At 46.9% G+C, this 22,004-nt stretch overlaps 1 protein-coding gene and 1 long non-coding RNA gene across 2 annotated transcripts in view; one reads left to right on the top strand and one right to left on the bottom strand.

Annotated features, from left to right (window-relative positions):
• Positions 1-214: 214 nt before the first annotated feature.
• On the bottom strand, positions 215-5,141 carry LOC148053103 (uncharacterized). The gene is made up of 3 exons (XR_015708113.1): positions 5,007-5,141; positions 3,339-3,407; positions 215-2,212 (listed from the first exon to the last, which is right to left on the bottom strand). It is a non-coding gene; the product is annotated as an uncharacterized LOC148053103 (long non-coding RNA).
• Positions 4,758-22,004, top strand: part of SLC1A4 (solute carrier family 1 member 4) — a 37,522-nt gene continuing 20,275 nt past the window's right edge. Inside the window, exons 1-3 of the mRNA XM_087774123.1 lie at positions 4,758-5,305; positions 15,359-15,401; positions 16,884-16,946. Of these exons, the coding sequence (XP_087630249.1) occupies positions 4,770-5,305; positions 15,359-15,401; positions 16,884-16,946 (642 nt within the window). The 5' untranslated portion in view covers positions 4,758-4,769. The remainder of the gene's footprint in view (positions 5,306-15,358; positions 15,402-16,883; positions 16,947-22,004) is intronic.

Below are 22,004 nucleotides of genomic sequence, written 5' to 3'. Positions count from 1 at the left end.
CCCCTTCCTGCCCTCTTCCCTTTCATCTTGCTCCCTCCTCCCGCCACCATGACTTTTAGGCATCGCTCTTCAAACTACTTCAAATCAAAGCAGTCACAGGAGATGGGCTAATTGATGATATCTTTCTAAGCCTACAGAGGTTTCTGTTAGGTCTCCCAAAAACAGAGGGTAAACAGCAGCCAGACCCAAAGAAGCTCCTGAAACTTGCAGACAACCTTGCCGGTCTTAGGAAGAGGGAGACAGCGGCAGGAAGACAGAGGGAAGCAGAGGTGGCACGATGAGCGTTCACTGTACTTCTACTGCACACAGCTGGTATGCAGTTTTGTAGGAAACGTGGCCCGAGGGCTACTCAAACCTGTGCCAAGAGGGCATGTATTAGGTGTGAGACTCAAGGAGCTGCAAACAGCTCTTTGAAAGCCTTCCTCTCCTTCCCTAGCAAAGAAACTCAAGTCTGATTTCTTTCAGACTTTGTGTTGACCTTCCTCAGGTGTGGAAAACCTTCTCCTCTGTTTCTGATGGGCTTTTCCACCCTCTGAAACCAATGCCATTGGAGCACTTTTGTGCCAGCACTGAATATGTGTTGATGTGACCCTAAGAGTGATGGAGAAAACACCCGCCAGATGGGTTTATTATCATCATAGATGATCAAAAGCTAAGGGTGTAGCAGTTGCTACTTTATTTCATGGGTTTTGCTCTTTCAGAAGTATTTGTTACATATAGTCTATTATGCTTGTGCTTTGTGGTAGTACATAATAATACCTAGTACATGCAGTAGGACAGATGATAGATACTATGTAGTAATGCAGAGTGGATTCCACTTTTTTCCTTCCCAAAAAACAAAAATTACAAGGCAGAAGCTGTCTTTAAGACCTTCATTTCTGGCTGAGATGAGCAGCGCTGTGCAGTTAACAGTCAAATCTGACTTTCTCCAGAGATCACAGCTGTTGCTACCCAGAGAATTGCTTTTATTACAGAGGCCACCATGAAGTTCAGAGCTAGCTCCAGATGTGGATGTCCTCAGGGCCGGGGTGCATTTTTATTTTGGAGGTCAGGGCAGAAGAAAAGTAGGATGCAGTTCAGATGCCAGGTTAAATCTCCTCTGAGGACCAAATAAACATCTTGAGTTTGTAATGTTGGGTGAGTATAACATATACAGAAGTCAGAGAGAGAGGAAAATAATTATTTTCTATTATATTGTGGTACAGTCCGGTTTTGATGAGAGCTGCATTGTAAGTCAGGGGCTCATCTGCCTCAGACACATCTTTTAAAAGGGGGTGACTTTCCCTATCTCTATTGACTATGGAAAAAGCAAGAATTAGACATTAAATTTCTAGGTGGCAACAGCTAGGTTACATAGATTCCATTTTAAGTGTCCATCCCACTGATTTGCAGCAAGATTGTGGTAAAGGTTAACAGTGGAAATGGATGAGCAGTAGGAAAAAGGAATTGTAAGCCTTTCCTCAGAGAGGTCTCGATATCAACTTCCCTCAACAAAGCAGGACCTTTTCTGAGGGAAACAGCTCAAAATAAGTCCTGTACTCTGCTTGCTTGGTGCTGAAACATAGAGTGGAAGGACCTGATTCCTTTACAGCCATCAAGATTTTTTCATTTCCTTCACTGAGGCTGGGATTTCAAACACCCACCATCAAAAAATGATATCAAGCAGAGTTTGACTGGAAATCAGCAGGACCTCTTCCTTCCTGGGCCAGTGTTGAAAACTGTTGGCTGCCTCCTCACCAAAAGCAAAAGGATTTATTTTTATTTAAAAGGAACTGGATTTTTTTCTTTTTTTTTTTGTTTATTTGTTGTTGCCTGTTTATGATCCCTCTGCTGATTTCTGGAGGAAGCACTCTAGCCCTGTGCAGGTAGAAGCCATCTAAGACAAAAAATTCTTCAGGTTGTGATAGGGAACATCAAAAACCCTAATTTCGGAGCACCAGCAGGGCGGACATTGGAAACATGCAGACTCACTCACTGGAAAGCTCCCAAGACCTACAAGCGCTGAAATGAAAACATGACACAATGGATCAGTCAATGGTTACTACTGAATAAGTCAGCGGGCTTCGGAGTTAATCACTGCAGCCATCCATGAACTCTCACAGGGTGTGGAAAAACAGTTAGCTTTGCGTAGAACATCTTTGGGATGATGTCCATTTATACGGTGGGAGGTTCACGTGCTCTATTGTCTTCTTCTTGGCAAAAGTCTTGTCATCTGAAGATAAGAGAAGAAGGATAACTGGATCAGTGTTTAAATCAGAAAATCAAGAGGCAAAAAAAGGGAGGGGAAATTGGGAATCCGAATCGTCATGGTGTCATTGACTAGGAAGCTTGACACAAGCATACCGACGTCAAGGTGTTCTTCACCTTAGCACGGGTTAAAAAACATGCAGTGGGATCTACAGTTTTGGAGGTGTGTGTTCCTGTGGGTCACCTGGCTGTTCTCGTGTCACTGCTCTGAGCAAAATCAAACCCACAAGGACATGGAGAGATCCTCCAGGAGAGAAGGACCCTACTATTGATCCGTAGGGTAGAAAAGACTCTCTTTTAACTCTTGCGCTGGTGTCCTACATGTGCTGCTAGGGATGAGTTTTCCGATTTAATATGTTCTTGTTCACACTTCCCTGAATTTCTCCCCTTGCCTTTCAGTCTGCATATGGGAACAGCATTTCTGTTCATCGTTTGGTTTTAGAATCTTTTCTCAACTGAAACGGAGAATAAAGACTTTTATATTTTTGTATTTATTTTATAATTTTCTGTTGTCTTTTCTTTTCCCCTTTTCTCTTCCTCTTTTCACGGGTAAATGGAAAGAAAAAAGAGTGAGACTGGGAGAGAACGGCAGGGAGAAATGCAAGGGAAAAAAAGAAGCATGTCACTTTAATGAGGAATGCTCTCAAAATATTAATTAAAAATCCATTTTAGAAATGCTTCTGATGGGGAAAGAAACAATTCTTTTGGAGGGTTAATTGTTTATTATTCACAAACTATTAAAAAAAATTCAAAATCAATTTTAAAAGACCCGCATAGCTTTTTGTTCCTTTTGATGTTGGTGGAATTGAATGTCTTTGAAAGTGTTTGCAGATACTTGCTTTCCTGTTTAGTTTAGTCTCTGTTTCCCCTCTCTGCTTATCCTAATTTGGTGGAACATTCATTCCCAGACTTCCACAAACCAAGTGTTCCTCAAAGGGAAAGTTATCAGGAAAAAAAAAATAAAATCAATAAGAATATGCCTGGTACATTGAGTCAAATTTCAGTGCAAGAGCAAGCTGCAAGTCAAGACTTTGCATCGAACTCTGAGGTGGGTGGTGGTGGACGCAGTTGCTCATCGGTGGTGTCGTTACCCATTTAGACGGAGGCAATTCCCAGGAGCTCCAGCCATGGTGTAGGGATCTTCAGGTGTATCCACGAGGCTGGAAAGCAGAAAAGAGTCTTATTAAATCGGGATTATTGCCCCATCACGCCCTGTCAATCTCTTTAATTAGTACGGTCTACTCGAAAAGCAAATGTGTGGCTGGTTGTTTTCACAGTGCGTTTTCTGCTAGGCTGTGCCTAAAATTAAAACATTGGCTGAAGCTTGTGCAACTGGCTCCGTGAGCAAACACGACAGTACTGTACCTCTGAGGCCCTCGTGGATTTGAAAGCCCCAGGTGTCCTTTATCAGCTTCTTGTACCATCAGAGACATTGTCTGCTCCTCGGGCAGCCTGCTCATGTGATCAGATGTGGATTTCAGCCCAGTTCACTCAAGGAAGCATGCACGGAGCCTGCGTGTCCATGCCACCCTGCCACCGATAAGCCCGTGGACCTGCTGGACAGCTTTGAGTGTGGGGATGGGGGGCACAGCCACAACCTGTCCTGGTGCAGAGGATGGCTCCTGCCTCTCCGAGAGGTTCCTGGAGAGGAGGGGGACATTGAGGGGTCGTGTGTGAACCATGGGGACACGGAGGGAACATGTACAAGCCATGGGGACACTGAGGGAACATGTACAAGCCACGGGGACACTGAGTGGGACACTGAAGAGACAAGTGTGAGCTGTGGGGACACTGACGGGGATGTGTGTGAACCACGGGGACACTGAGGGGGACACTGCAGGGATGTGTATGAACCATGGGGACACTGAGGGGACCTGTGTGATCCGTGGGGAGACTGAGGAAGACACTGGGGGGATGTGTGTGAGCCACAGGGACACTGAGGAGACATGTATGAGCCACGGGGACACTGAGTGGGACACTGAAGAGACATGTGTGAGCTGTGGGGACACTGATGGGGATGTGTGTGAACCATGGGGAGACCGAGGGGACCTGTGTGATCCGTGGGGAGACTGAGGGGGGCACTGGGGGGTCGCGTGTGAGCCACAGGGACACTGAGGTGACACTGAGGAGACCTCTGAGGGGACACGTGTGAGCTCTGGGACACTGAGGGGGACACCGAGGGGGGGGGTGTGAACCATGAGGACACGGCGGGGCCGTGGGCACGCCGAGGGCCCGCGGGTGGGGCGCGGGGGCTCCGCAGGGGCGCGGAGGGGACGTGCGGGCCCCGCGGGCGGCGATGGCGCTGGCGGGCCCCGAGCCGGCGGGCGGGAAGGCACCGGGCGCGAAAGGGAGGGGGGGAGGAGGCGGGGCGCGGTCACCTCCCCCGCGGGCGGGGCCTGGCGGTGGGGCCGGGCCTCTCGGCGGGGCCGGCGGCCCAGCGGCGGGCGGCGGCGGCACACGGGGTGCCGCGCAGACAGCCGGCGAGCGGGGAGGGCGCCGCCGCCGCCGCCGCGCCGGTCAGCATGGAGGCGGCGGATGAGGCGGGCAGCGGCCGCAACGGCCACGCGGAGGGCCCGGCGGCGGGCCCGGCGGCGGCGGCGGAGCAGCAGCAGCGGGGCGGCGGGGCTCGGCTGCGGGGCTGCCGGGGCTTTCTGCGGCGCAACGCGCTGGTGCTGCTGACGGTGTCGGGGGTGGTGGCCGGCGTGGCGCTGGGAGCCGCCGTGCGCGGCGCGGCGCTGAGCCCGGCGCAGGTGGCCTACCTGGCCTTCCCGGGGGAGCTGCTGCTGCGGATGCTGCGGATGGTGATCCTGCCGCTGGTGGTCTGCAGCCTGGTGTCGGGAGCCGCCAGCCTGGACACCCGCTCGCTCGGCCGCCTGGGAGGCATCGCCGTCGCCTATTTCCTAGGCACCACGCTGCTGGCCTCCGGCCTCGCCGTCGCCCTCGGCTTCATCGTCCGCCCCGGCGCCGGCGCCTCCGCCCTCAACGCCCCCCAGCTGGGGCTGCCCAGCGCCGTGCCCACCAGCAAGGAGACGGTGGACTCCTTCCTCGACCTCGTCAGGTGAGGCCGCCCCGCTCCCCCCACCTCCTCCCCGCTTCCCGCCCTCCCCGCCGCCGCCGGAGGATGATGACAGACCCGGCGATGTTGCACGCTGCAGCCGGGGACACCCCCCCTTCCCCCTCCTCTTCCTCCTCCTCCTCCTCCTTCTCCTCCTCCTCCTGGCTTCTCCAGAGGCACCGCTTTCTGCCCAGGTACCCGCAGCCCGGTCAGGTATAGGGCTGTGTGGTGCTCTGCCTCTCCCCCCCTTTATTTTTAATTTTAGGCTCGCTGGCTGTGAGGATGAGTCGAGTCTTGCTCGGAGCTCTGGGTGCCTGGGCCCGTTTTTGGTCCCAGCCGGAGGGAGAGCGGCTCCTGGGTGCTGGCTGCAGGGCAGGCATGGCCTTGCCTGGCACCTTGCCCTGCCCGGCTGCCTGTCGTTGCCCGTCTCCTGCAGGCAGGGCAGGGCAGGGCAGCTCTCCCCATCCCTCACACGCACCTTTTTCTTTTATTCCCCCACCCTTTACTCCGTCTCCTCACACAAATGCCAACCTGCCTCTTAGAGTGCCCTCCCGCAGGTGCGGGCATGGAAATGCAACCCCGTGTTTCCATCGAGGACATACCCTAAACACAGTCTGTCATGAGGACAGCCTGTATGTTTGTGATCTTCCCATCCCGCCTCTGCACCTTGCAAAGACAAGACTCACGTACCCCAAAACTACCTGGAAGCAAGGCTTCCGCTTCTAACCAGATCATAGGCTTTTTGTTTTATCCTTATTCCTCCTTGCAAAGTTGCAGACTTCACCTTTTTTTTTTCTTAGAGCCCGTGTCTTGTTGAGATCTGTCCAGCTCTTTAAGTAAGAGAGGAATACTTAAACAAACGAGGCAAACCTCCAGCCAGCTTTTTGAGTATCGGACTTCCAACTGCAGTCCCTTGTGCTTTGATGAATCTTGGTGCAGAACTCCAGATGTGAACAGCTGATGTGTTTTGTTATCCCAGGTCTGGCTTTGCCACTTTTTCACACCTGAGTAGCGTTGGGCAGTCATAGAAAAGTGTATTACAGGTGCCTGAGAAAAGCGGTGGAATAAAGGAAAATTGGGGAGCGACAGCTGGGTCTCTGCCGGTGAGCGTAGCTGAGGGAGTGATGGGAAGTGATAGCGCATCAATAGGTAGCGTGGAGGTTTGCTGAAACTTTGGAAGATGAATGGCTTTGGAGGTGGTAGATGTTGCTACCAAGATGCAAACAGAAGAGCAAGGGAGGTGACCTGCATACCAGCAAAGTGGCTGGAGAGTTGTGCTTAGCGGATATCTTGGTAATGGCAAAGCTGAGTAGGGGATTTTTATTTAGATCATTTGCTTTGCTTTTACGAGTTCAGTTTTTCAGCTGAGAGACGTTTTCGCTGTGTCTGGGTAAATGGATGTGGCAACTAAAAAAAAAAAAAAATACAACGCCCAAAACTGTATTTAGAAATCCACGTTAATGTCTTTTTCTCCCCCAGAGAGAAGTATTTTCCCTTTGGACAGAAAGTAAGTCTGGTTTGTCTCACTGGCAACCGTGTACTTCGTGTCCTCAGCCTACCTCTCTTAAGGATCAACAATTAAGGACGTCTCTTAAGGACCAGCAATTCCTGACAGAGCACATTAAGAAGTAATAACAGGGCAGTAGGAGTAGGTGTGCTGGCTGTGAAGGTGACCTAGAGTTGAATGGAAGTGTAGGCAGGTGAAGGAAAATTACAAAAAAAGGAGTCAGCACAACCGGGAGAGTTGGGAAGACGACTGTAGCGGTGGCTGCCCCGGGTGCATCCTGGCGTGGCTGCTGTAGCTGGTGTTTCACTCCTGTGTCACCACACAGCACGGAGGAGGATGTAGCTGAGAAACAGGGCAGGGATGCTCCAGCGAGCTGCAGGCTGTGGGTAACATCTGTGAGGTTGGGAGCAGAAAGCTCCTTCTTGCTCTGGTCTGTAAATGCAGGTAGAGAGTTCATCTTTGAAGGGTTGTAATGGTGGTAGGATTGAGTCCTTAACTCCAAAGTAACGCTTATAATGATGAGACTTGGGTAAAGCATGCCACTTGCGGAGGGGTTTCCTTCACGGAAATGAGGGGCCAGGGCTTTCCCTCAGTTCATGTACAGTGGGCTGTGAATTCAGCTTTTTCTTGGAGCCCCGGGGAAGGGCTGTTGCAGCCACATTGTTGGGCACTCCAGTTGTCACAGCAGCGACAGCGAAATCCAGTCCAGAAAAGATGCGTTTGGACACAGCCATCACTAAAACTCCCAGTCGTAGCACAAATCCCTGACAGACCCAGGGATAGAGGGAGTTATGTGATTTTCTGGAAATAATATCTCCCTCCCTCTGCCTTGTAATTTTTTTTTTTTAACTGTTCTTGAAAATGTGGGAGTTCTGGTTTGCGCATCGATGTTGGTCCCTGCTGTGGTGGAAGGTACCAGAATAACCTCATCGTCAGTTAACGAGGCCTTGAGTCTATAGGGTCTGGAGGGCTGAAACCGTTGCCTTTGGTGTGGGTGGGTCTTGCAGCATCCTGTTCTTTGCTTTTCCTTCTCTCTTTTTGGTCATGAAACTTTCTATTAGACGCAAGAAAACTTTGTTTTCAATTGTGTCACAAGACTGCCTGTGTCCTTCAAGGCTTCACTGCTCAGTTTCAGATAAAAGGTAAAAATGAGGTGCAAATGGGTAAACTGAGTTCCCCTACAGCACTAAAAGCAGATGTAGAACGTGGCCCAGGGAAGAAACAGCAAAGAGGAAATCACAGCTGTGAATCAGTATTTGCCATGGCTTCTGCAGGGATGACACTGGCTGTCCTTTCCCAGGATGCAAATCCCTTCTGCTTTTGGGAAGTGTATGAGTTAATGACCAAAGATGTTGCTTTCCATTGTCACAGCAATGTCTGGAGGCCAGCTTAATTCTTGGTCACGGTTTTCCATTTCCAAGTCTAAAGCTGCCATACAAACATGCATGTATGCATGCAGACACGACCTCTGGAAAAGAGATTTATCTTGGGCTTTGATAGCAGATGAATGATGACTCACTGGTGAACTGAAAGGCTGTCTCTGTTTTGTTTTGTCCATTGACCATAGTCTCCAGGTCTAATTTGACTGCCTTCCTCTGGCTGGAGGTGCCCGAGCACCCTCCTGGTTTCCCTTCAGGCAAGTGCAGGAGGCCAGCCTTGAGCATGCCTGGCCAGGGCTTAGGCACGCTGTCCTCTGCCCCAGGATGCAGGGTGGGGACAGCAGAGCTGTCCTGAAGGTGTTCTTGGGCCCCACAGTAGGGATGCTGATGGCTCATCTCATCTCATCTCATCTCATCTCATCTCATCTCATCTCATCTCATCTCATCTCATCTCATCTCAGGCCTGTCATGCGGGCAGCTCTTTGAAGCTCCCTAAAAGATGAGCGTGGCCAAAGGCAGGGAGAAGCTGCAGCTCAACTATCACAGGAGGGATCCAGCAAGAGTTCAGAGGTGCTTCTACAAGGCTGATGGCTTAAAAAAAAAAAACCAAACCAAAAGTGGGGTGGTGCTCTGAACTCAAGGGGCGACCTTGGATTTCCTTGACTCTGTTGCATGTCACTGAAGAAAGACAGGCTTCTCCAGAGCACCCAGTTCAGGCTCTTACATTAAGCCGGGCTCTGGAGCACTCTTACTCTACGTGGTCTTAGCTGAAGGTGGACCTTGTGAACATCTCCAGAGCGTCTGGCATGGACACCAGCTCAGTTGTACCAAGTTGGTGAGCACCGGGTGCCAGCAGAAGATGAGGAGAGTGAAGAGAAATTTTAGAATTTCTGGTTTCATCGCTTACTCATTTGTTTGGTGGAGAAGGCCAAGCAACGGAGAATAAAGAACTCTTGTCAGCTTGGCTATGAAGTGGGTAGCAGGCAGAGGAAGAGGCTAGCTGTGATACGGTGGGCTCTGGGGCTCAGCACCCACCTGGGTAGGTGACACTGCAGAGAGCCAGCTTGGCTCTGATCGCATCAGGCATCTAACCAGGGAGAAACAGTTGAGGAGGAGAGAGGCGGTGACAAGGAGGTGACCCCAGCCACCAGCTAACGCAGCCCACCTATAGCTTGTTGGAAAGCGGTTGAAACAGCAGGATCAATTGTTTCGCAAGAATCTATTGATTTGTTAGCACTTTTGACGGGCAGTTGTCAAGACTGCATGTTTCAATACGGCCAGAGTTTTGTTTTAGCTCTGATTTATATTTCCTGATTCAACAAAATTAAACAGTTTCACAGGAACCTATTGATCCTGTCAAAATTTCCAACAGCGGGTGATCCTGGTGTTTCATTTCAGTGAGGTCAATGTTTTGCTGTAATTTTACACAACAGACTTGAGTAGAAAATCTCACTCATCAAAAAGGAACATTTCAACAAAATATTTTACAATTTTTTTAGTGGGGAAAAAAGGTCTGGAACAGGCTTTTTTGGCCCAGTTTTGGGATGAAAACATGTTTTGAAACTGTGGAACTGGTTTTGGGAAAGGAATTCTGTTTTCAATCCAGCTCTAGTTGTAACAGTCCAGGAAGGGAAGGAGGTAGTAGCATCATCTGCTTTTTATAGGAAGGGTACACAGAGGTCCATGTGTCTGCCCCGAGCAGTAAGGTCAGGGTTTCTCAGGCTGCCAGGCAAGTCTGCAAAAGCAGTTTAAATTTTATTGCTCCTCACTGCCCTTTCTGTCTCTCTGCCCAAGGTTCTGTGCTGCCAAAGGGAGTACCCACGGTGCCATCAGCCAGCCTGTGCGTTGGCTCCGAGCGCCTTCAGAGCTGGAGGGGAGGCAGGCGTCAGCTTGAGTGCAGGGAGAAGCATCGGTCGCGTTTTGCTGTCTGGGCTGCAGAGCAGATGGCCAGAGTGGACCATGGGGTCCAGAGCACTCATGCGGTGATCCTTGCCCAGGCACCAGTCACTCTGGTAGCACTTGTTTCTTACAGCCTTGGTCTTCCCGGTGAGTCACCCAAAAGCAGCAGCCGTGAAGGCTGTCTCTGAAATCCCAGTGTGGAAAGAGAGCAAAACTTGACTGTTAGGAGAGGAGGGGGAGATGCCACCTTTGTAGTGATAAATAGATAAGAAGTGGCGGGGGAGCAGCTGCAGTTACACCAGTAGCAGGTCCCCAAGATAGGCTAACCACTGGGTTTCGTAGCTGGATGGCTAGCTCTTAACTCTGGGGTACCTCAGAAAAAAGTAAACGTTACTGTTCACCTTTGCTTGTGTCATTTTCTGAGCCTGGATCCTCTCTTGAAGTATAGGGGTTGCTGACTGATTTTTGTAGGAAGAACTCGACGTTTTCATTCACGTGCCTGCACTGTCTGGTGGGGTTTTTTTAGGAAGCCGCTGAACATTTCTGCTTCTTTCTTCTGTTCTTTATATTCATTGCCTTTTAGTACTGACTCCTCCCAGTTACATTTTACTTTCCAAGCAACAAAGATGCAGACCCGACCATTAAGGCAAAAAAGTATCAAATACCTGCTATAAGTAAACATATTTTCAAGTTTCTCTATGTTAAAGCAAATGCACACACTCATGTCCAGGGCGTGTATTGTACATCCATGCACATATCAAAAAGGAGATGAGAAAAATTGTTGTGTGGTATTGAATGAAAATCTTGGGACAGAAAAAAGAATAAAGGTACCAGAGCAATCCAAACTGGGCTCTGGCAGGTTGCCACAAATGGCAATAAAATTGCTGTCAGTGGACTCCAACTATTGAAAATACTTCATTGAAAAAAAACAGGAGATAACGCAACACAGAATATTTTTTCTAGGCTTCCTCACAAAAATATGTTTTCCAACAGCAAGGTTTTTGGCCTCGGAAGTGGAACCTTTTTGTAAGAAGCAATGCAAGAGGAATGTGTAGTATTTTAGAGTTTCGTTCTGCTTGCCTGGATTTCCCTTCATGCTTTTGCTGCCAGAGCAAAGTTGTTTGCAGAGCTCTAGCAAAAGAATCATTTAGAAACAGTTATTAATAATAATCCCTTACACATGCCTGTAGGGAATTCCTGTGCCATCCTTATCCTGCTGGTGGAAAGATAGAGGGTAAGGAGGAGAGGAATTTGCCTGTAATATCAAAATTGAGAAGGATGGGAGCTACAGCCCCTTGATGGTCCCTTTACAGCTCCAGGTTTCCTTAGTCACCTGGGATTCCCAGCAGCGGATGCTGCAGCTAAACTAAGATTTCTATTACAGCAAAAATACGGTGAGACCTTCCTGCTGAATTTGGTTAGAGGAGTAATGGTCCCTTCCCGCCTGGTGGCAGCAGCTCTTCCCTGGGGAAAAGGAGAAGGCTGCATTGATCTGGCTGAACATGGGGAGATGGTGTGATGAGTACAGTATTCAAGCAGAAAGTACTCAGACCCTGAAACTCCCTCCCTTGCTGCTGCCGCTTTCTGGTTCCTATTTTAAGAGGATCTGAGAGGGGTGCTTTCTCACCCTCTGTTGCGCAGGTATGTGGCGGTTTCCTGGCTTAGCCCAGCTGCTGCTCCAGCCCTGGGACACAGCTGTCACCCTTGACAGCTGTCCGATGGATTTCTGATAATTTTTGGGGGGGTCTGTCTGCACAACTTGCAACAGGCAGAGAGAGACTTCCCTGCCTGGTGCTTGGCGAGGGGAGTAAAGTCTCTCTGTACTTTGCCTTTGCGCCACAAAGGCAGTTGGGTCCATGCATGGGTAATCCATCCCTCTCTGTGGAGTGAGGTCCCGGCAGCGGTGGAGCACCTGGGGTGCGTGCAGCACATCTGTCCCCTTGCCATAATGTCACGCATTGCTGGCTCATCTCATCCTTGTCACATAGAGCAAATTTAGTCTCTCTGCATCACAGGGCCAAGGCTGCCTGATCCCAGACCCCTGTGCTGCGCTCCTCATCACCCAGACTCAGGGTTTCCTCGGTGGCATGCTCTTGTGATAGCCCACGTCTGCTTCAAAAAGGCATCCATGTTCTCTAGCCTGAGACATAGCAGTGGCAGGGATGAGGCCATTAGAAACAGCAGCAATAGTCAGCAATCCAGTGATTTAACTGGTGATTTATTTGAACTCCACGTTCACATCTGGTACAGGATTTCAAAGCAAAAAAGACTTCTCAAGATTTGGTCTGCGTGGAAAAACGGACTGGCAGACACCCACATTTAATTTGCATGCCCAATTACCCAGCTCATCAGCTTTCCTGTTCACTGGTTCCCCCGGACAGGAGGGATGTTTGTGCTTCTCCGTGCAACTCCTCCGCTTAGGCTTACGGACATGGTGAATGCTGGCTCGCAGGGACAGAGCTGGGTCTGGATTTCTGTGGTGGGTGAACTTTGCCTCGCCGCGCATGATGAGCAAAGCCTGCAAGCACAAGCACATGATGAGCCCAGGCAGGTCACCAGCCAGCTTTTGGCTCTCCCTGGAGCACGCGGCATCTCTACCCCTTTTTTTCTAGGCACTGGCGTGGTGTTCTTGCACAAATCCATCTTAAGGTAAAAACCTGTGGTCTGACCCACCCATAATTAAAGCTTAATTTAATTCGCACACTGACTGGTCTTAGGTGAGCAATGAGTGTAGTCTGTGCAGAACTTGTGCCTCTAAGATAAGCCATTTATTTCTTTATTGCTTTTTATGACCCAACACGTTTTGTTCTTCAGGATTTGAAACAGAGGGGCAAAACATTTTTTTTACATCTTGTTGTGACTTTGCAGCGAGGTGTACTTCAAAGTTGGATTGAACAAAACACACAGCTGCTTCTGAGCTGCTGAATTTTTTATTTGGTAGATTGTCAAAAACGCTCTTTGCTGTCCTCAGAGTCGAGTCCTGCAACTGGTGCTCCAGCGATAAGGAAGAGTGACTGCTATATACTCGTATCTGAATAGCTTTAGTGGTATTCACACTTGAAGCAAGAACCTGCCCCTTGCCTTGCTGTAGCAGGGCTGCTGGCATCACTCAAGTATGTGCTTTAAGTATATGCTTGGAGTTAAGTTAGTGTTTAATTACTGAGGCCCATGCCTGACGTACTGTGTAAATTATGGAGGCTTTGGTTTCTCGGCCACATTTAAACATTGGAGAATCATAGTGTTTAGGCTTTAGGATTACTTCCTTTGGCTTTGTTTCATCAGGATGGAAAAGCTGATTTAAAAAAAAATAAAATTGATTTTTGCTTGGTTTTTAGTCTTTTTTCATCTCTTTGCTTCTTCAAAATCCAGTCAATTCTTTTTTTAAAAAAGTAATCATCCTGCTATGAAAAGTTGAAAAGAAATATCCTTATTTTCCCAACAGCATGTTTTCTTTTCTTTAGTTAAAACTGTGCACTGAGCTGGGTCCATTTGTATATGTGATGTTTTACTCCTGATAAAAATAAGTCTGCTCTTACTTTACATGAGGTTTTTATCCACCAGAGAGTTCTAGCTGTGCAAGAATTGATGCACGTTAGCTGTTCCATTGATCTTATTTGACCAATTCTTAAGCCTCTTTGCAGAGCTAGAGCTCACTCTCCTACTTTCAGACAGACAGCTGTGTTGTCAAATTTTAAGGAGAAAAAGTTGCTGTTTCTTTTATGCTCAGTGGAACGTAGACTCCAGAAGCCAAACTATTCTCACAGCAATTTGGCTTTTGCAGCTGCCTCCTAATACACATGTAATGCAACAGAGAGAGAGGCTGAGGCAGTTCACAGCAGCCACTTGTTTGATGAAGGTCCATGTACTTTACGTTGCTGTCAAGGCTGTGGGAAAACCCTCACTGTGCGGCAGGATAACGGAGCTATGCAATGGAAAAGTCCAAAGTCCTTATCTGCTCCGTATCTTAATCTCCCTCTTGCTTTCAAAGATTTGACTCTGCTGCTCCATTTCTTGCTGTGGTTCGGATTTACGCTTTCCATGTCATTCATGGAATGATCACAACTGAAAGCCTGGTTTAAAATAATGTTTGCCAGGGTAAATACAGCAAAAACTGGGGGGAGGTTAGCAGGGCACAGCCTGGAGGGAGCTGCAGCTTCCTCGCAGCAGCCCAAGGAGCAAAAGATGGGGAGCAGCTACCCAAATGTTTTTTGCCACAGGTAACTGGCTCTGGGTAAGGTCTTTCCTTACCGTAAGAGTTGCCATGCCTCCTTGATGCATTTGGCTGGCCGTGTTTTCAGTTCGTACCCCTAGCCTTCCTGCCCTGGCCAGCTAGGGTCCTGTCATGACCCCAGAGATCAGCTTTTATTCCTATTTTGCTCTCTGACACAGCAAAAAAAAGCTGCCATTTGGCTACGGGAACACATGCTCTTTGCTCACCATAAGCGGAGAAAGGAAGTGTAGCATTAAAAACAACTATAAAATACAACAAGGAGCAACTTTTTCCTTACATGGTCCAGTTAACCATTTTTCCTGTCCTTGTTGCTTCATAGGTGCACATATACACTGGATGCCCAGTAGAAGTGTATGTCACTTTGCATGCTATCCTCCCTGCACAGACCTGATGCTCGATTTGCATTTCTGTATGAAGGCACTACCGAATTCAGATGTTGCAACTTTCCATACGAGTTGCTCCTACTTTCATCTGTGCTGTTTAACCACTTAAGCCCTTGCAGACAACTCTGGCCCATGACATTGTTCTGCTTTACCTCGGTGTTCAGGGAAGCTGACCTTGTTGTGTTGAAGGGTTAAGCCGTTCTTTTAAGTGGATTTTGCTGATGGGATTGTCCTTCATGTTGATGCTGTGAGCAAAGTGTAATCACATGAGTAATGTTAAAAATCTGCCTGACCCTGGAGGCCATAAGCTGTTGCTGCAGCTGGTGTGGCTAAGACAGTTTCTGTAGCCAGTGGTTGATAGGTGTGTATAACTAGCATCCTGTCTGATTGCCTCTGGTGCCCCTACCCAAATGGTTAGGTGTGGCACACAAGCAGGGACCTTTTTGTCTGAGCAAAAGAAGATGGCATTCACACCTCTGGAGACATAGCAAGACATCTGCTTTGTGCTGCCAGAGTATTTTCTGTAGTACGTACCTCACTAATGCCAATATGCTTGCCTTTGCAAAAGGAATGCAGTTTCTGGGAGTAAAACACCTTGGTGCATTTGTTTTAGAAGTTCTACAAGAAATATTTCATTTTCTTGTTTGTATTTTACAGAAACCTGTTTCCTGCAAATCTTGTTGCTGCAGCTTTCCGAACGGTAAGATATGTGTCGACTTTGGACATGAGCTACAGTGCACAGACAAAGTGGCTGCTCTTTTTTGAAAAAGGACTAGAAAGATGGTGTGGAAAATACCAAAAGTTAATTTCCTTATAGTAGGTGGGATTTTTAAAAGCAGCTGATGTAATCAGACATACAACTTCCATGGCAAATAGTGTGATTTTTTGAAAAATACTCCTCAAAAAAAGGCATTTTCATAGCCTATGTTTTGTATCTCCACCAAAAATGTTCTTGAAACTTTCATACTTTGGGTGCCGTGTTGGGCAGCAATGGCAACTCTGCTTTATGCGAGGCTGCTTATCACTTTGCAGGAGCTAGCTGGGAAAGCCTTGGGTACATAGTTTGGAGCTGGGCTCAGAACAGACAAGGCTAAAGACTTGTAGGCTCCCATGTGTTGCCTGATGCTTTTATTCAGTATTTTCCATGGTATCCCAGCTCCATTACCTGTTGCCTGATGCTTTTATTCAGTATTTTCCATCATATCGCTTGCTGAATTAATTGCTCAGCCTGACTTCTCTTCCGACAGAGGACTAAGTGTGGTAGGATGATAACTGGCACCAGAACACAGTGTGGTTTAAACTGATGGACAGAAGCTGTGGGGCTCCAAGAGGATTTTGATTTAGTTCTTATTGCTAATTTTAGATGTCGGGATAGACACTGTTGAGAATATTGCTATGGGGCAGAGTGATTCTTTATGATACAGGAGCAGAATAATAGTTTTTGCCTTCATGGTATTCTGTGGGTTTGCTTTCATATCAAACACAAGATCAAACTCTTAAAATCAAGTTCCATTTTCAGTGTATATATAATACAGTACAAGTCAATATGCCATAAATAAAAATAGGAGCAGTACAAAAATGTCCGTAAGAAAAGGATATTCTGTGATACCTCAGGTGTCAGGGTTCTGTATGTTCAGAGATGAAATAAAGAAGTCCTCCTTTCCTCTGTGCTGCTGTTGTCACAATTGGCAAGTACATAAGCTTGTCTTTCCCCTATTTTATATCTAAAGAAAACAAGCCCAAAGAAGTACTCTGCCTTTGCGAGGTGTCTAGCTTATTTATCAAAGTAAACTGTTGCCCTAGATTTTAGATATTTTACTGACAATTTTAATGCCTGCCTCACCGTTTCTAACAGTGAAACAGCGCAAGCACCACTTGCCTTCTGCAGGAGCCAGTGCAACAGCGTGGTTTGTGAGCAACAGCAGGGTGGAGAAAAGGGGAATTCCCTCCCCAAACCTGGGAGCTCCGGGGGTCACAGAGCACTTCTCTGTTGCCACACGGGGAAGGAGCTGCATATGCTGTCCCTCCCTTTCTTGCATAGGACAGGCTCATTCACCTCCACAGTATGGTCTCCAGAAAAAGTCCTCCTAACAATAATCTCCTTGTGAAATGCTAAATGATATTGATGATCTGATCAGCAAACATTGTGGTTTTGTTTGTTTGTTTGTTTTCTTACCTGCAGTATGCGACAGAATATAAGATGCTGCTCAGAAACACTACCTCTGGAAATCTCACGTGGGAAAAGGTAAGATCAATTCTTAGGTTTTTATACAAACCCTTGTCAACTGTAATATTTGACTGCTTTGCAGTCTTCAGTCCTTTCCAGCAGTCATTGGAAAGAAACAAGTACTTTTCTTTGTCTGGAACTGAGACACACACAAGCCAGATGGGTTACCCACAGCCACACAAGAAAGCTATGGTGGATAGGAGAGTTGGGCTCAACTGATATGACCCTTGAGACCTTACTTTTAGGCCATGCTTTCTTAGACCTGGTCTCACTTGATCTAAATTTTGACTAGCCTCTCTTCCTAATGTTTCCAAATAACTTTCTGTAGACTTGGAATTAAATAGCAATCAGGCTGGCCAAATATGTCCCTTAAGCCTTACTCTTCATTAACAGTTTGGAGAGAATGAGCTTTTTCCCACTACCCAAGGCTCTTGGGGAAAAAAAAAAAAAAAAAGAGGTTAGTTGAGAATTTTTTCTTGTTGCCATGCTGCTGAAGTTTTGTTTGAAGCAGTTACAAGTGGTCTGAAGGAGAAAAATTATAGACGGAACATTACAAATAGGCTGCTATTGCAATGGTATCAAAAAGGAAACTAATTTGCAGGTGTAGCTGAAGTAGAGAGTGTTATCTTCCATCTATAGCTCATAGGACTTCTAGAAATGCTCTATATCCCGTTGAGTGGCATCTCTCCTGCAGCATGGGGCTATCAAACATCTTTATTATTGGCCAGAGCCAACATATTGCAGGTCCAGCAATAATTACCGTTGTCTTACAAGCAGCATGCTATGAAACAGAGCCAGTATCCCAGCCTGTGATGTGTCACCTCACTCCAAATGAAGTATCTCATGTGCTTTCATGGGATTTTGAGGAGACAGGTCTGAGACTGGAAAAGACTTTCAGGGTTATTTTCTATTTCTCAGGCTCATTCTGACTATCTGAGATCAGTATCAGCTGTTGGGTTACTATATTTTTAATATGATTTGAATGTCCCTAGGGCAAGAGACTTGTAATGTTTGTATTTGTCATGGAAGGGCTCAGCTGGGGCTTGCCCACTAGTCGTAAAACCATCGAGGAAAAGGCAGCGTGTGCTCATCCAGAGGGACTCTGAAGCGTATCCCTGAGCGCAGGAAGTACTGGCCTCATTACCTTCTCTGTGCCACGCGTGGTGCCTGAGCAGGCGATGCAGAACAGTGTGTTTCTGAACTCTGCTTTCGGCTGACGGGCTGAACTTTCACCAGTCCCGGAGGCAGGGTGACAGGTGACTTGGATGGCACAAGAACTGAGCAGGGGAAAAGTCAGCCCTTGCTTAGAAGCCTGCTACCATACGGTGAGCAGTTCCACTGGGGAAGAAGGCAGCCCCATCTGCCCGGGCTCTGCCCATGCCTGTAAGATTGTATTAGCCCAGATCTGCACTCCCTGGATCTGACATGGATGCGTGGCAATAACTGCAGAAGGGCCATGTGATCCCAAAAGACCCCTTTCTCTTCTCACGCCGTTATATCCTCGGGCAGTACATGCCCATGCAGCCTCGTGCTGCTAAAAACCAAGCTCAATATGAAAGGCTGTAACAATGTGCACTTAGACATGTGTGTTTGCTTACAGAGTGTAGAGTTATTCTTCATTTAAGCAGGGGTAAATGAAAGGTGAATAAGACTCTTCTTATTCATCTTCAGTGTCAAATTTAATAGGGGCTCCTTGCTAACCAAGCACAGATCAGGGCCAGCCATATCCATTGGAGATAGGCTTGGCTGCCAAGTCCTTTTCAATGCTTGTTCAGAGCCATCACTCTTCCCCAAGGGATAAGAATGCATCTTTCAGCAATTTAAAACGTGAGATTCTTTTTCAGTTTTCTTTTCTCCTTTTCCCATTTATCAGACTCCTGTTTGCAATATCAGAAAAAATATTTTGAATTTGTCACCGGTGCCTGTTTTTGCCAGCAGTTATGATGTAAAAGTTATTTCTGCTATTACTTTTTCCAAACTTTTCTTCAGTTGTTGGAGCAAAACCAGAGCTGAGCTTCCTTAATTCAGAAGGCGCCCTACTGTCTCTAGGGAAGAGCGGACCAAATAAAAAGAAAGCATCGTCTCAGTTTTGTTAGCTCAGTTTCAGTACTGGTCTGACTATATTATTTATGGACAGATGAGGGTTAGGTTTGGAAAGGAAGAGTATGATTTTTTGATAATACGTGGTATAAATATGATAGTGATAGAAGGTGGGTTCCAGGGAAACAAGGTGATATTCCTATCTAATATTTTCTTTCATCAGCAGAATATTTGATTGAAGAGGAGAAATGTTTTCCTTCTGCTTTCTAGAACAGTGTAGAGCAAAATTTTTCCATTGATTATTCCCCTCCCCTGTCTTCTCTTGCTGATGATATGAATAGTGGGGCACGTAGATGTCTGCTCAGCCACGTGCTTTTTGTTGTTTCACATGCTCCCCTTGTGTTTACCTAGCTTTTATGGCTACATCCTCTCTGTCTCTTTGGCACAAGGCTTCCTGGGGCACGGACTATCTCAGTTCCCCATCTGCAGCTGTGGGGGACTCTGGGTTCCTCTTATGGCAGCAGTAAAAATACACAAACCGGTGATTGCTCTTCTTCCTCGCATCAGATGGCTGCGTTTTCTTTTCAGCCACCTACTACTGGGACAGCTCAATGTCAGCAGTTGTTTCCTTGATAAGCATTTTGTTTCAAGAGCTAAAAAACAACAGGATCTTCAGAGAGATTCAAGGACCAGAAGAGCTCCATGAATCTTCCTACCAGAACACATAATTTCAAGCAAACAATAACGTGTCCCATAGTTTATCCAGGAACAAAGCTCTCATTAAAGCTGTTTTTGTTTGGTGTCCACAATGCTGCTTGGTTTGGCAGCTCCTTTGGGGTGATGCACTCTTCTGTTAGAGTACAAAAAGGCCGTTCAGCATCTGCCAGTTTTAGAGGCTGGGATTGAGAGGATCTTCCGCTGAGGATTTACTGCTGGACTCTTTCCACATTGTGCTGCAAGGAGGTGAAATTCCCTGAACGCTGCAGATTGTCCCCTTGATTTGCAGGGAGCAATTTCCTGCAGTAAGTTACTACTCTGTGCAAATGATGCACCTTCTGCCTACGTCTGCGGTGATGGGAGGTGATGGTGAATGTTGTGTGTTGTAAAGAAATTGGCTCAAGAGGGAGAAAGGGAGAGCAAGACCTGAAAGGGGTGGCGGGATGACAGTGAATAGAGGGAAACAGCTAAGAAGTTTTTGGTGGCTGTGCACAGAGTCCTCCCTCTCCGGTCACCAATAATTCAGGGGTCCCCAGATCACGAGAGTTAGGCTTGAAGGACTAGTAAGTGTGAGCACTTGGAGAACAGCAGCAGCAGTGATCGCAATGCCAGGAGCAAGGTGGAGAGAGGCATCTCCGAGGGTGAAAGAAGACTAAGCTCCACGTATTGTCATTCTGGAGAGGTATAGGGGAGTTTGAGGAGAATTGGCCAATTTATGCACAGTAGGCCACTGTGAAAGTTAAGACGAAAGGTGAGAAGCCACCTGTGTCCTGGCTGTAGCTAACTGGAGCCACTACTATCCCTTGCCTTCCTCTGCCTTCCTAAGAACAAAATTTGGCAAGCCTTTGGCACCCATGGCTCTGAAGAAGGTGGAGCAGCTGATGCATGTGGGGATTGAGTGACCTAGAAGAGCCCTGGACTTCTCTAGTCAGGGAAGTGACCTTCCAAATTAAGCACTAGGAGCTCTGGCCCTGGTTCTCCTGTGTGCCTCCCAAGCTCTGTCCTGCTCTGTGACCCTGCGTGCCCTACACAGCTAGTGGGGAGCTGAGCGAAACAGATGCAGTACACTTCTGCCTCGTTCCTGAGACTAGGTCTTTGAGAAGCCCAAATGGTAGTGGGCTGCTGGGCTTCAGGCTCACACTGCTGCATTTAATGAGTTGGGAAGCAAATCTCCAATAGAAGGAGTTTAAAGGGCCGAGATGCTTTGCAAAACATCAGTATAAAGTAGTATAATGAAATTTCCTCCCAGTCATATCCAGGTGAGGATGCTGGGCACTTTCAGCAGCTTGGAACACTGAATTTCTGTTCCATAGGAAAGTTTGATATCTGCTTTTTTCTGAGTGAGAACCAAAACAAAAGAGCATTGAATGTTTTTAGGATATTTTTTTGTGGAAAAAGTTTGGGCCCATCATGGCAGAATTCTGTTCCAAGCTGAATTTTCATATTAGCATTGTATCAAATGAACCCGTATAAGATGTTATATTATAAAATAACGAGTTGAAAAAAGAAAACAAGGTGAAAAGTTGTCGAAATGAAAAAGTGTTGTATTCACTCCATGTGAATGAAGTGTTTCTTTTCTGGTGGAAAAATTCACATTTTTCCCAAGTTGACATTTCCCAGAGAAAGCTTTGGTTTTGATGAAATGACATGGCAGCACTATTTTACTACACATTTACTTTCTTCCTGCTAATAAATCCGTCATAAAATTTGAGACTTGTACATCGATTGGTACGTTGTTACTGATAAATTGTCACTGAAATTTTGTTAGAATCTCTTCAGCCTTATGGTAAACCTTATCTCCTACCGTAGAGTTATGTTTTACGAACAGAAGTGAAAAATAGAAAAACATGTGCATGCCATGCACACAAACAGTTTAGTCAATTAATAGTGTCTTTTTTTTTTTTTTTTACTAACTTTTCCAACCACAGAAGAGTTTAGGGCTTTCAGGCACACAAAACAGAATATAGACAAAACTATCCAGACAGAAAAGTGTTACTGTGTGTGGAGAAAACAGCACATTTCTTCAGACACCTCTGGAGACAGGCTGCTCCCCATTCTTAATATCCTTTCCATGTTTTCAGTTCTTTCAATTGGAATCAATTCTATCAATATTCAATCAAATATTCTATCAATATTCAATCAAATAAGTACCGGCAACTTAGCCCTGAACAAGCAACTACCATAAAAAATTGCAGATCCTATATCTAATTATTTTGTAGCTAGCAAATAAAAAAGTCAGAACAGCAGTTTAGCCTTCATGTGTTTGTGTATAATTTATGTTTTATCCCCTTCCCTGCAGTACTTTGTTTCCACCTGCCA

The sequence above is a fragment of the Nipponia nippon genome, unplaced genomic scaffold (genome assembly GCF_047370975.1).
Source record: "Nipponia nippon isolate SJK-2023a ecotype South Korea unplaced genomic scaffold, ASM4737097v1 scaffold_4, whole genome shotgun sequence".
NCBI lineage: Eukaryota > Metazoa > Chordata > Aves > Pelecaniformes > Threskiornithidae > Nipponia > Nipponia nippon.
Note: the sequence above shows the minus strand (reverse complement) of the source record. Positions and strands in the feature narration are given on the sequence as shown.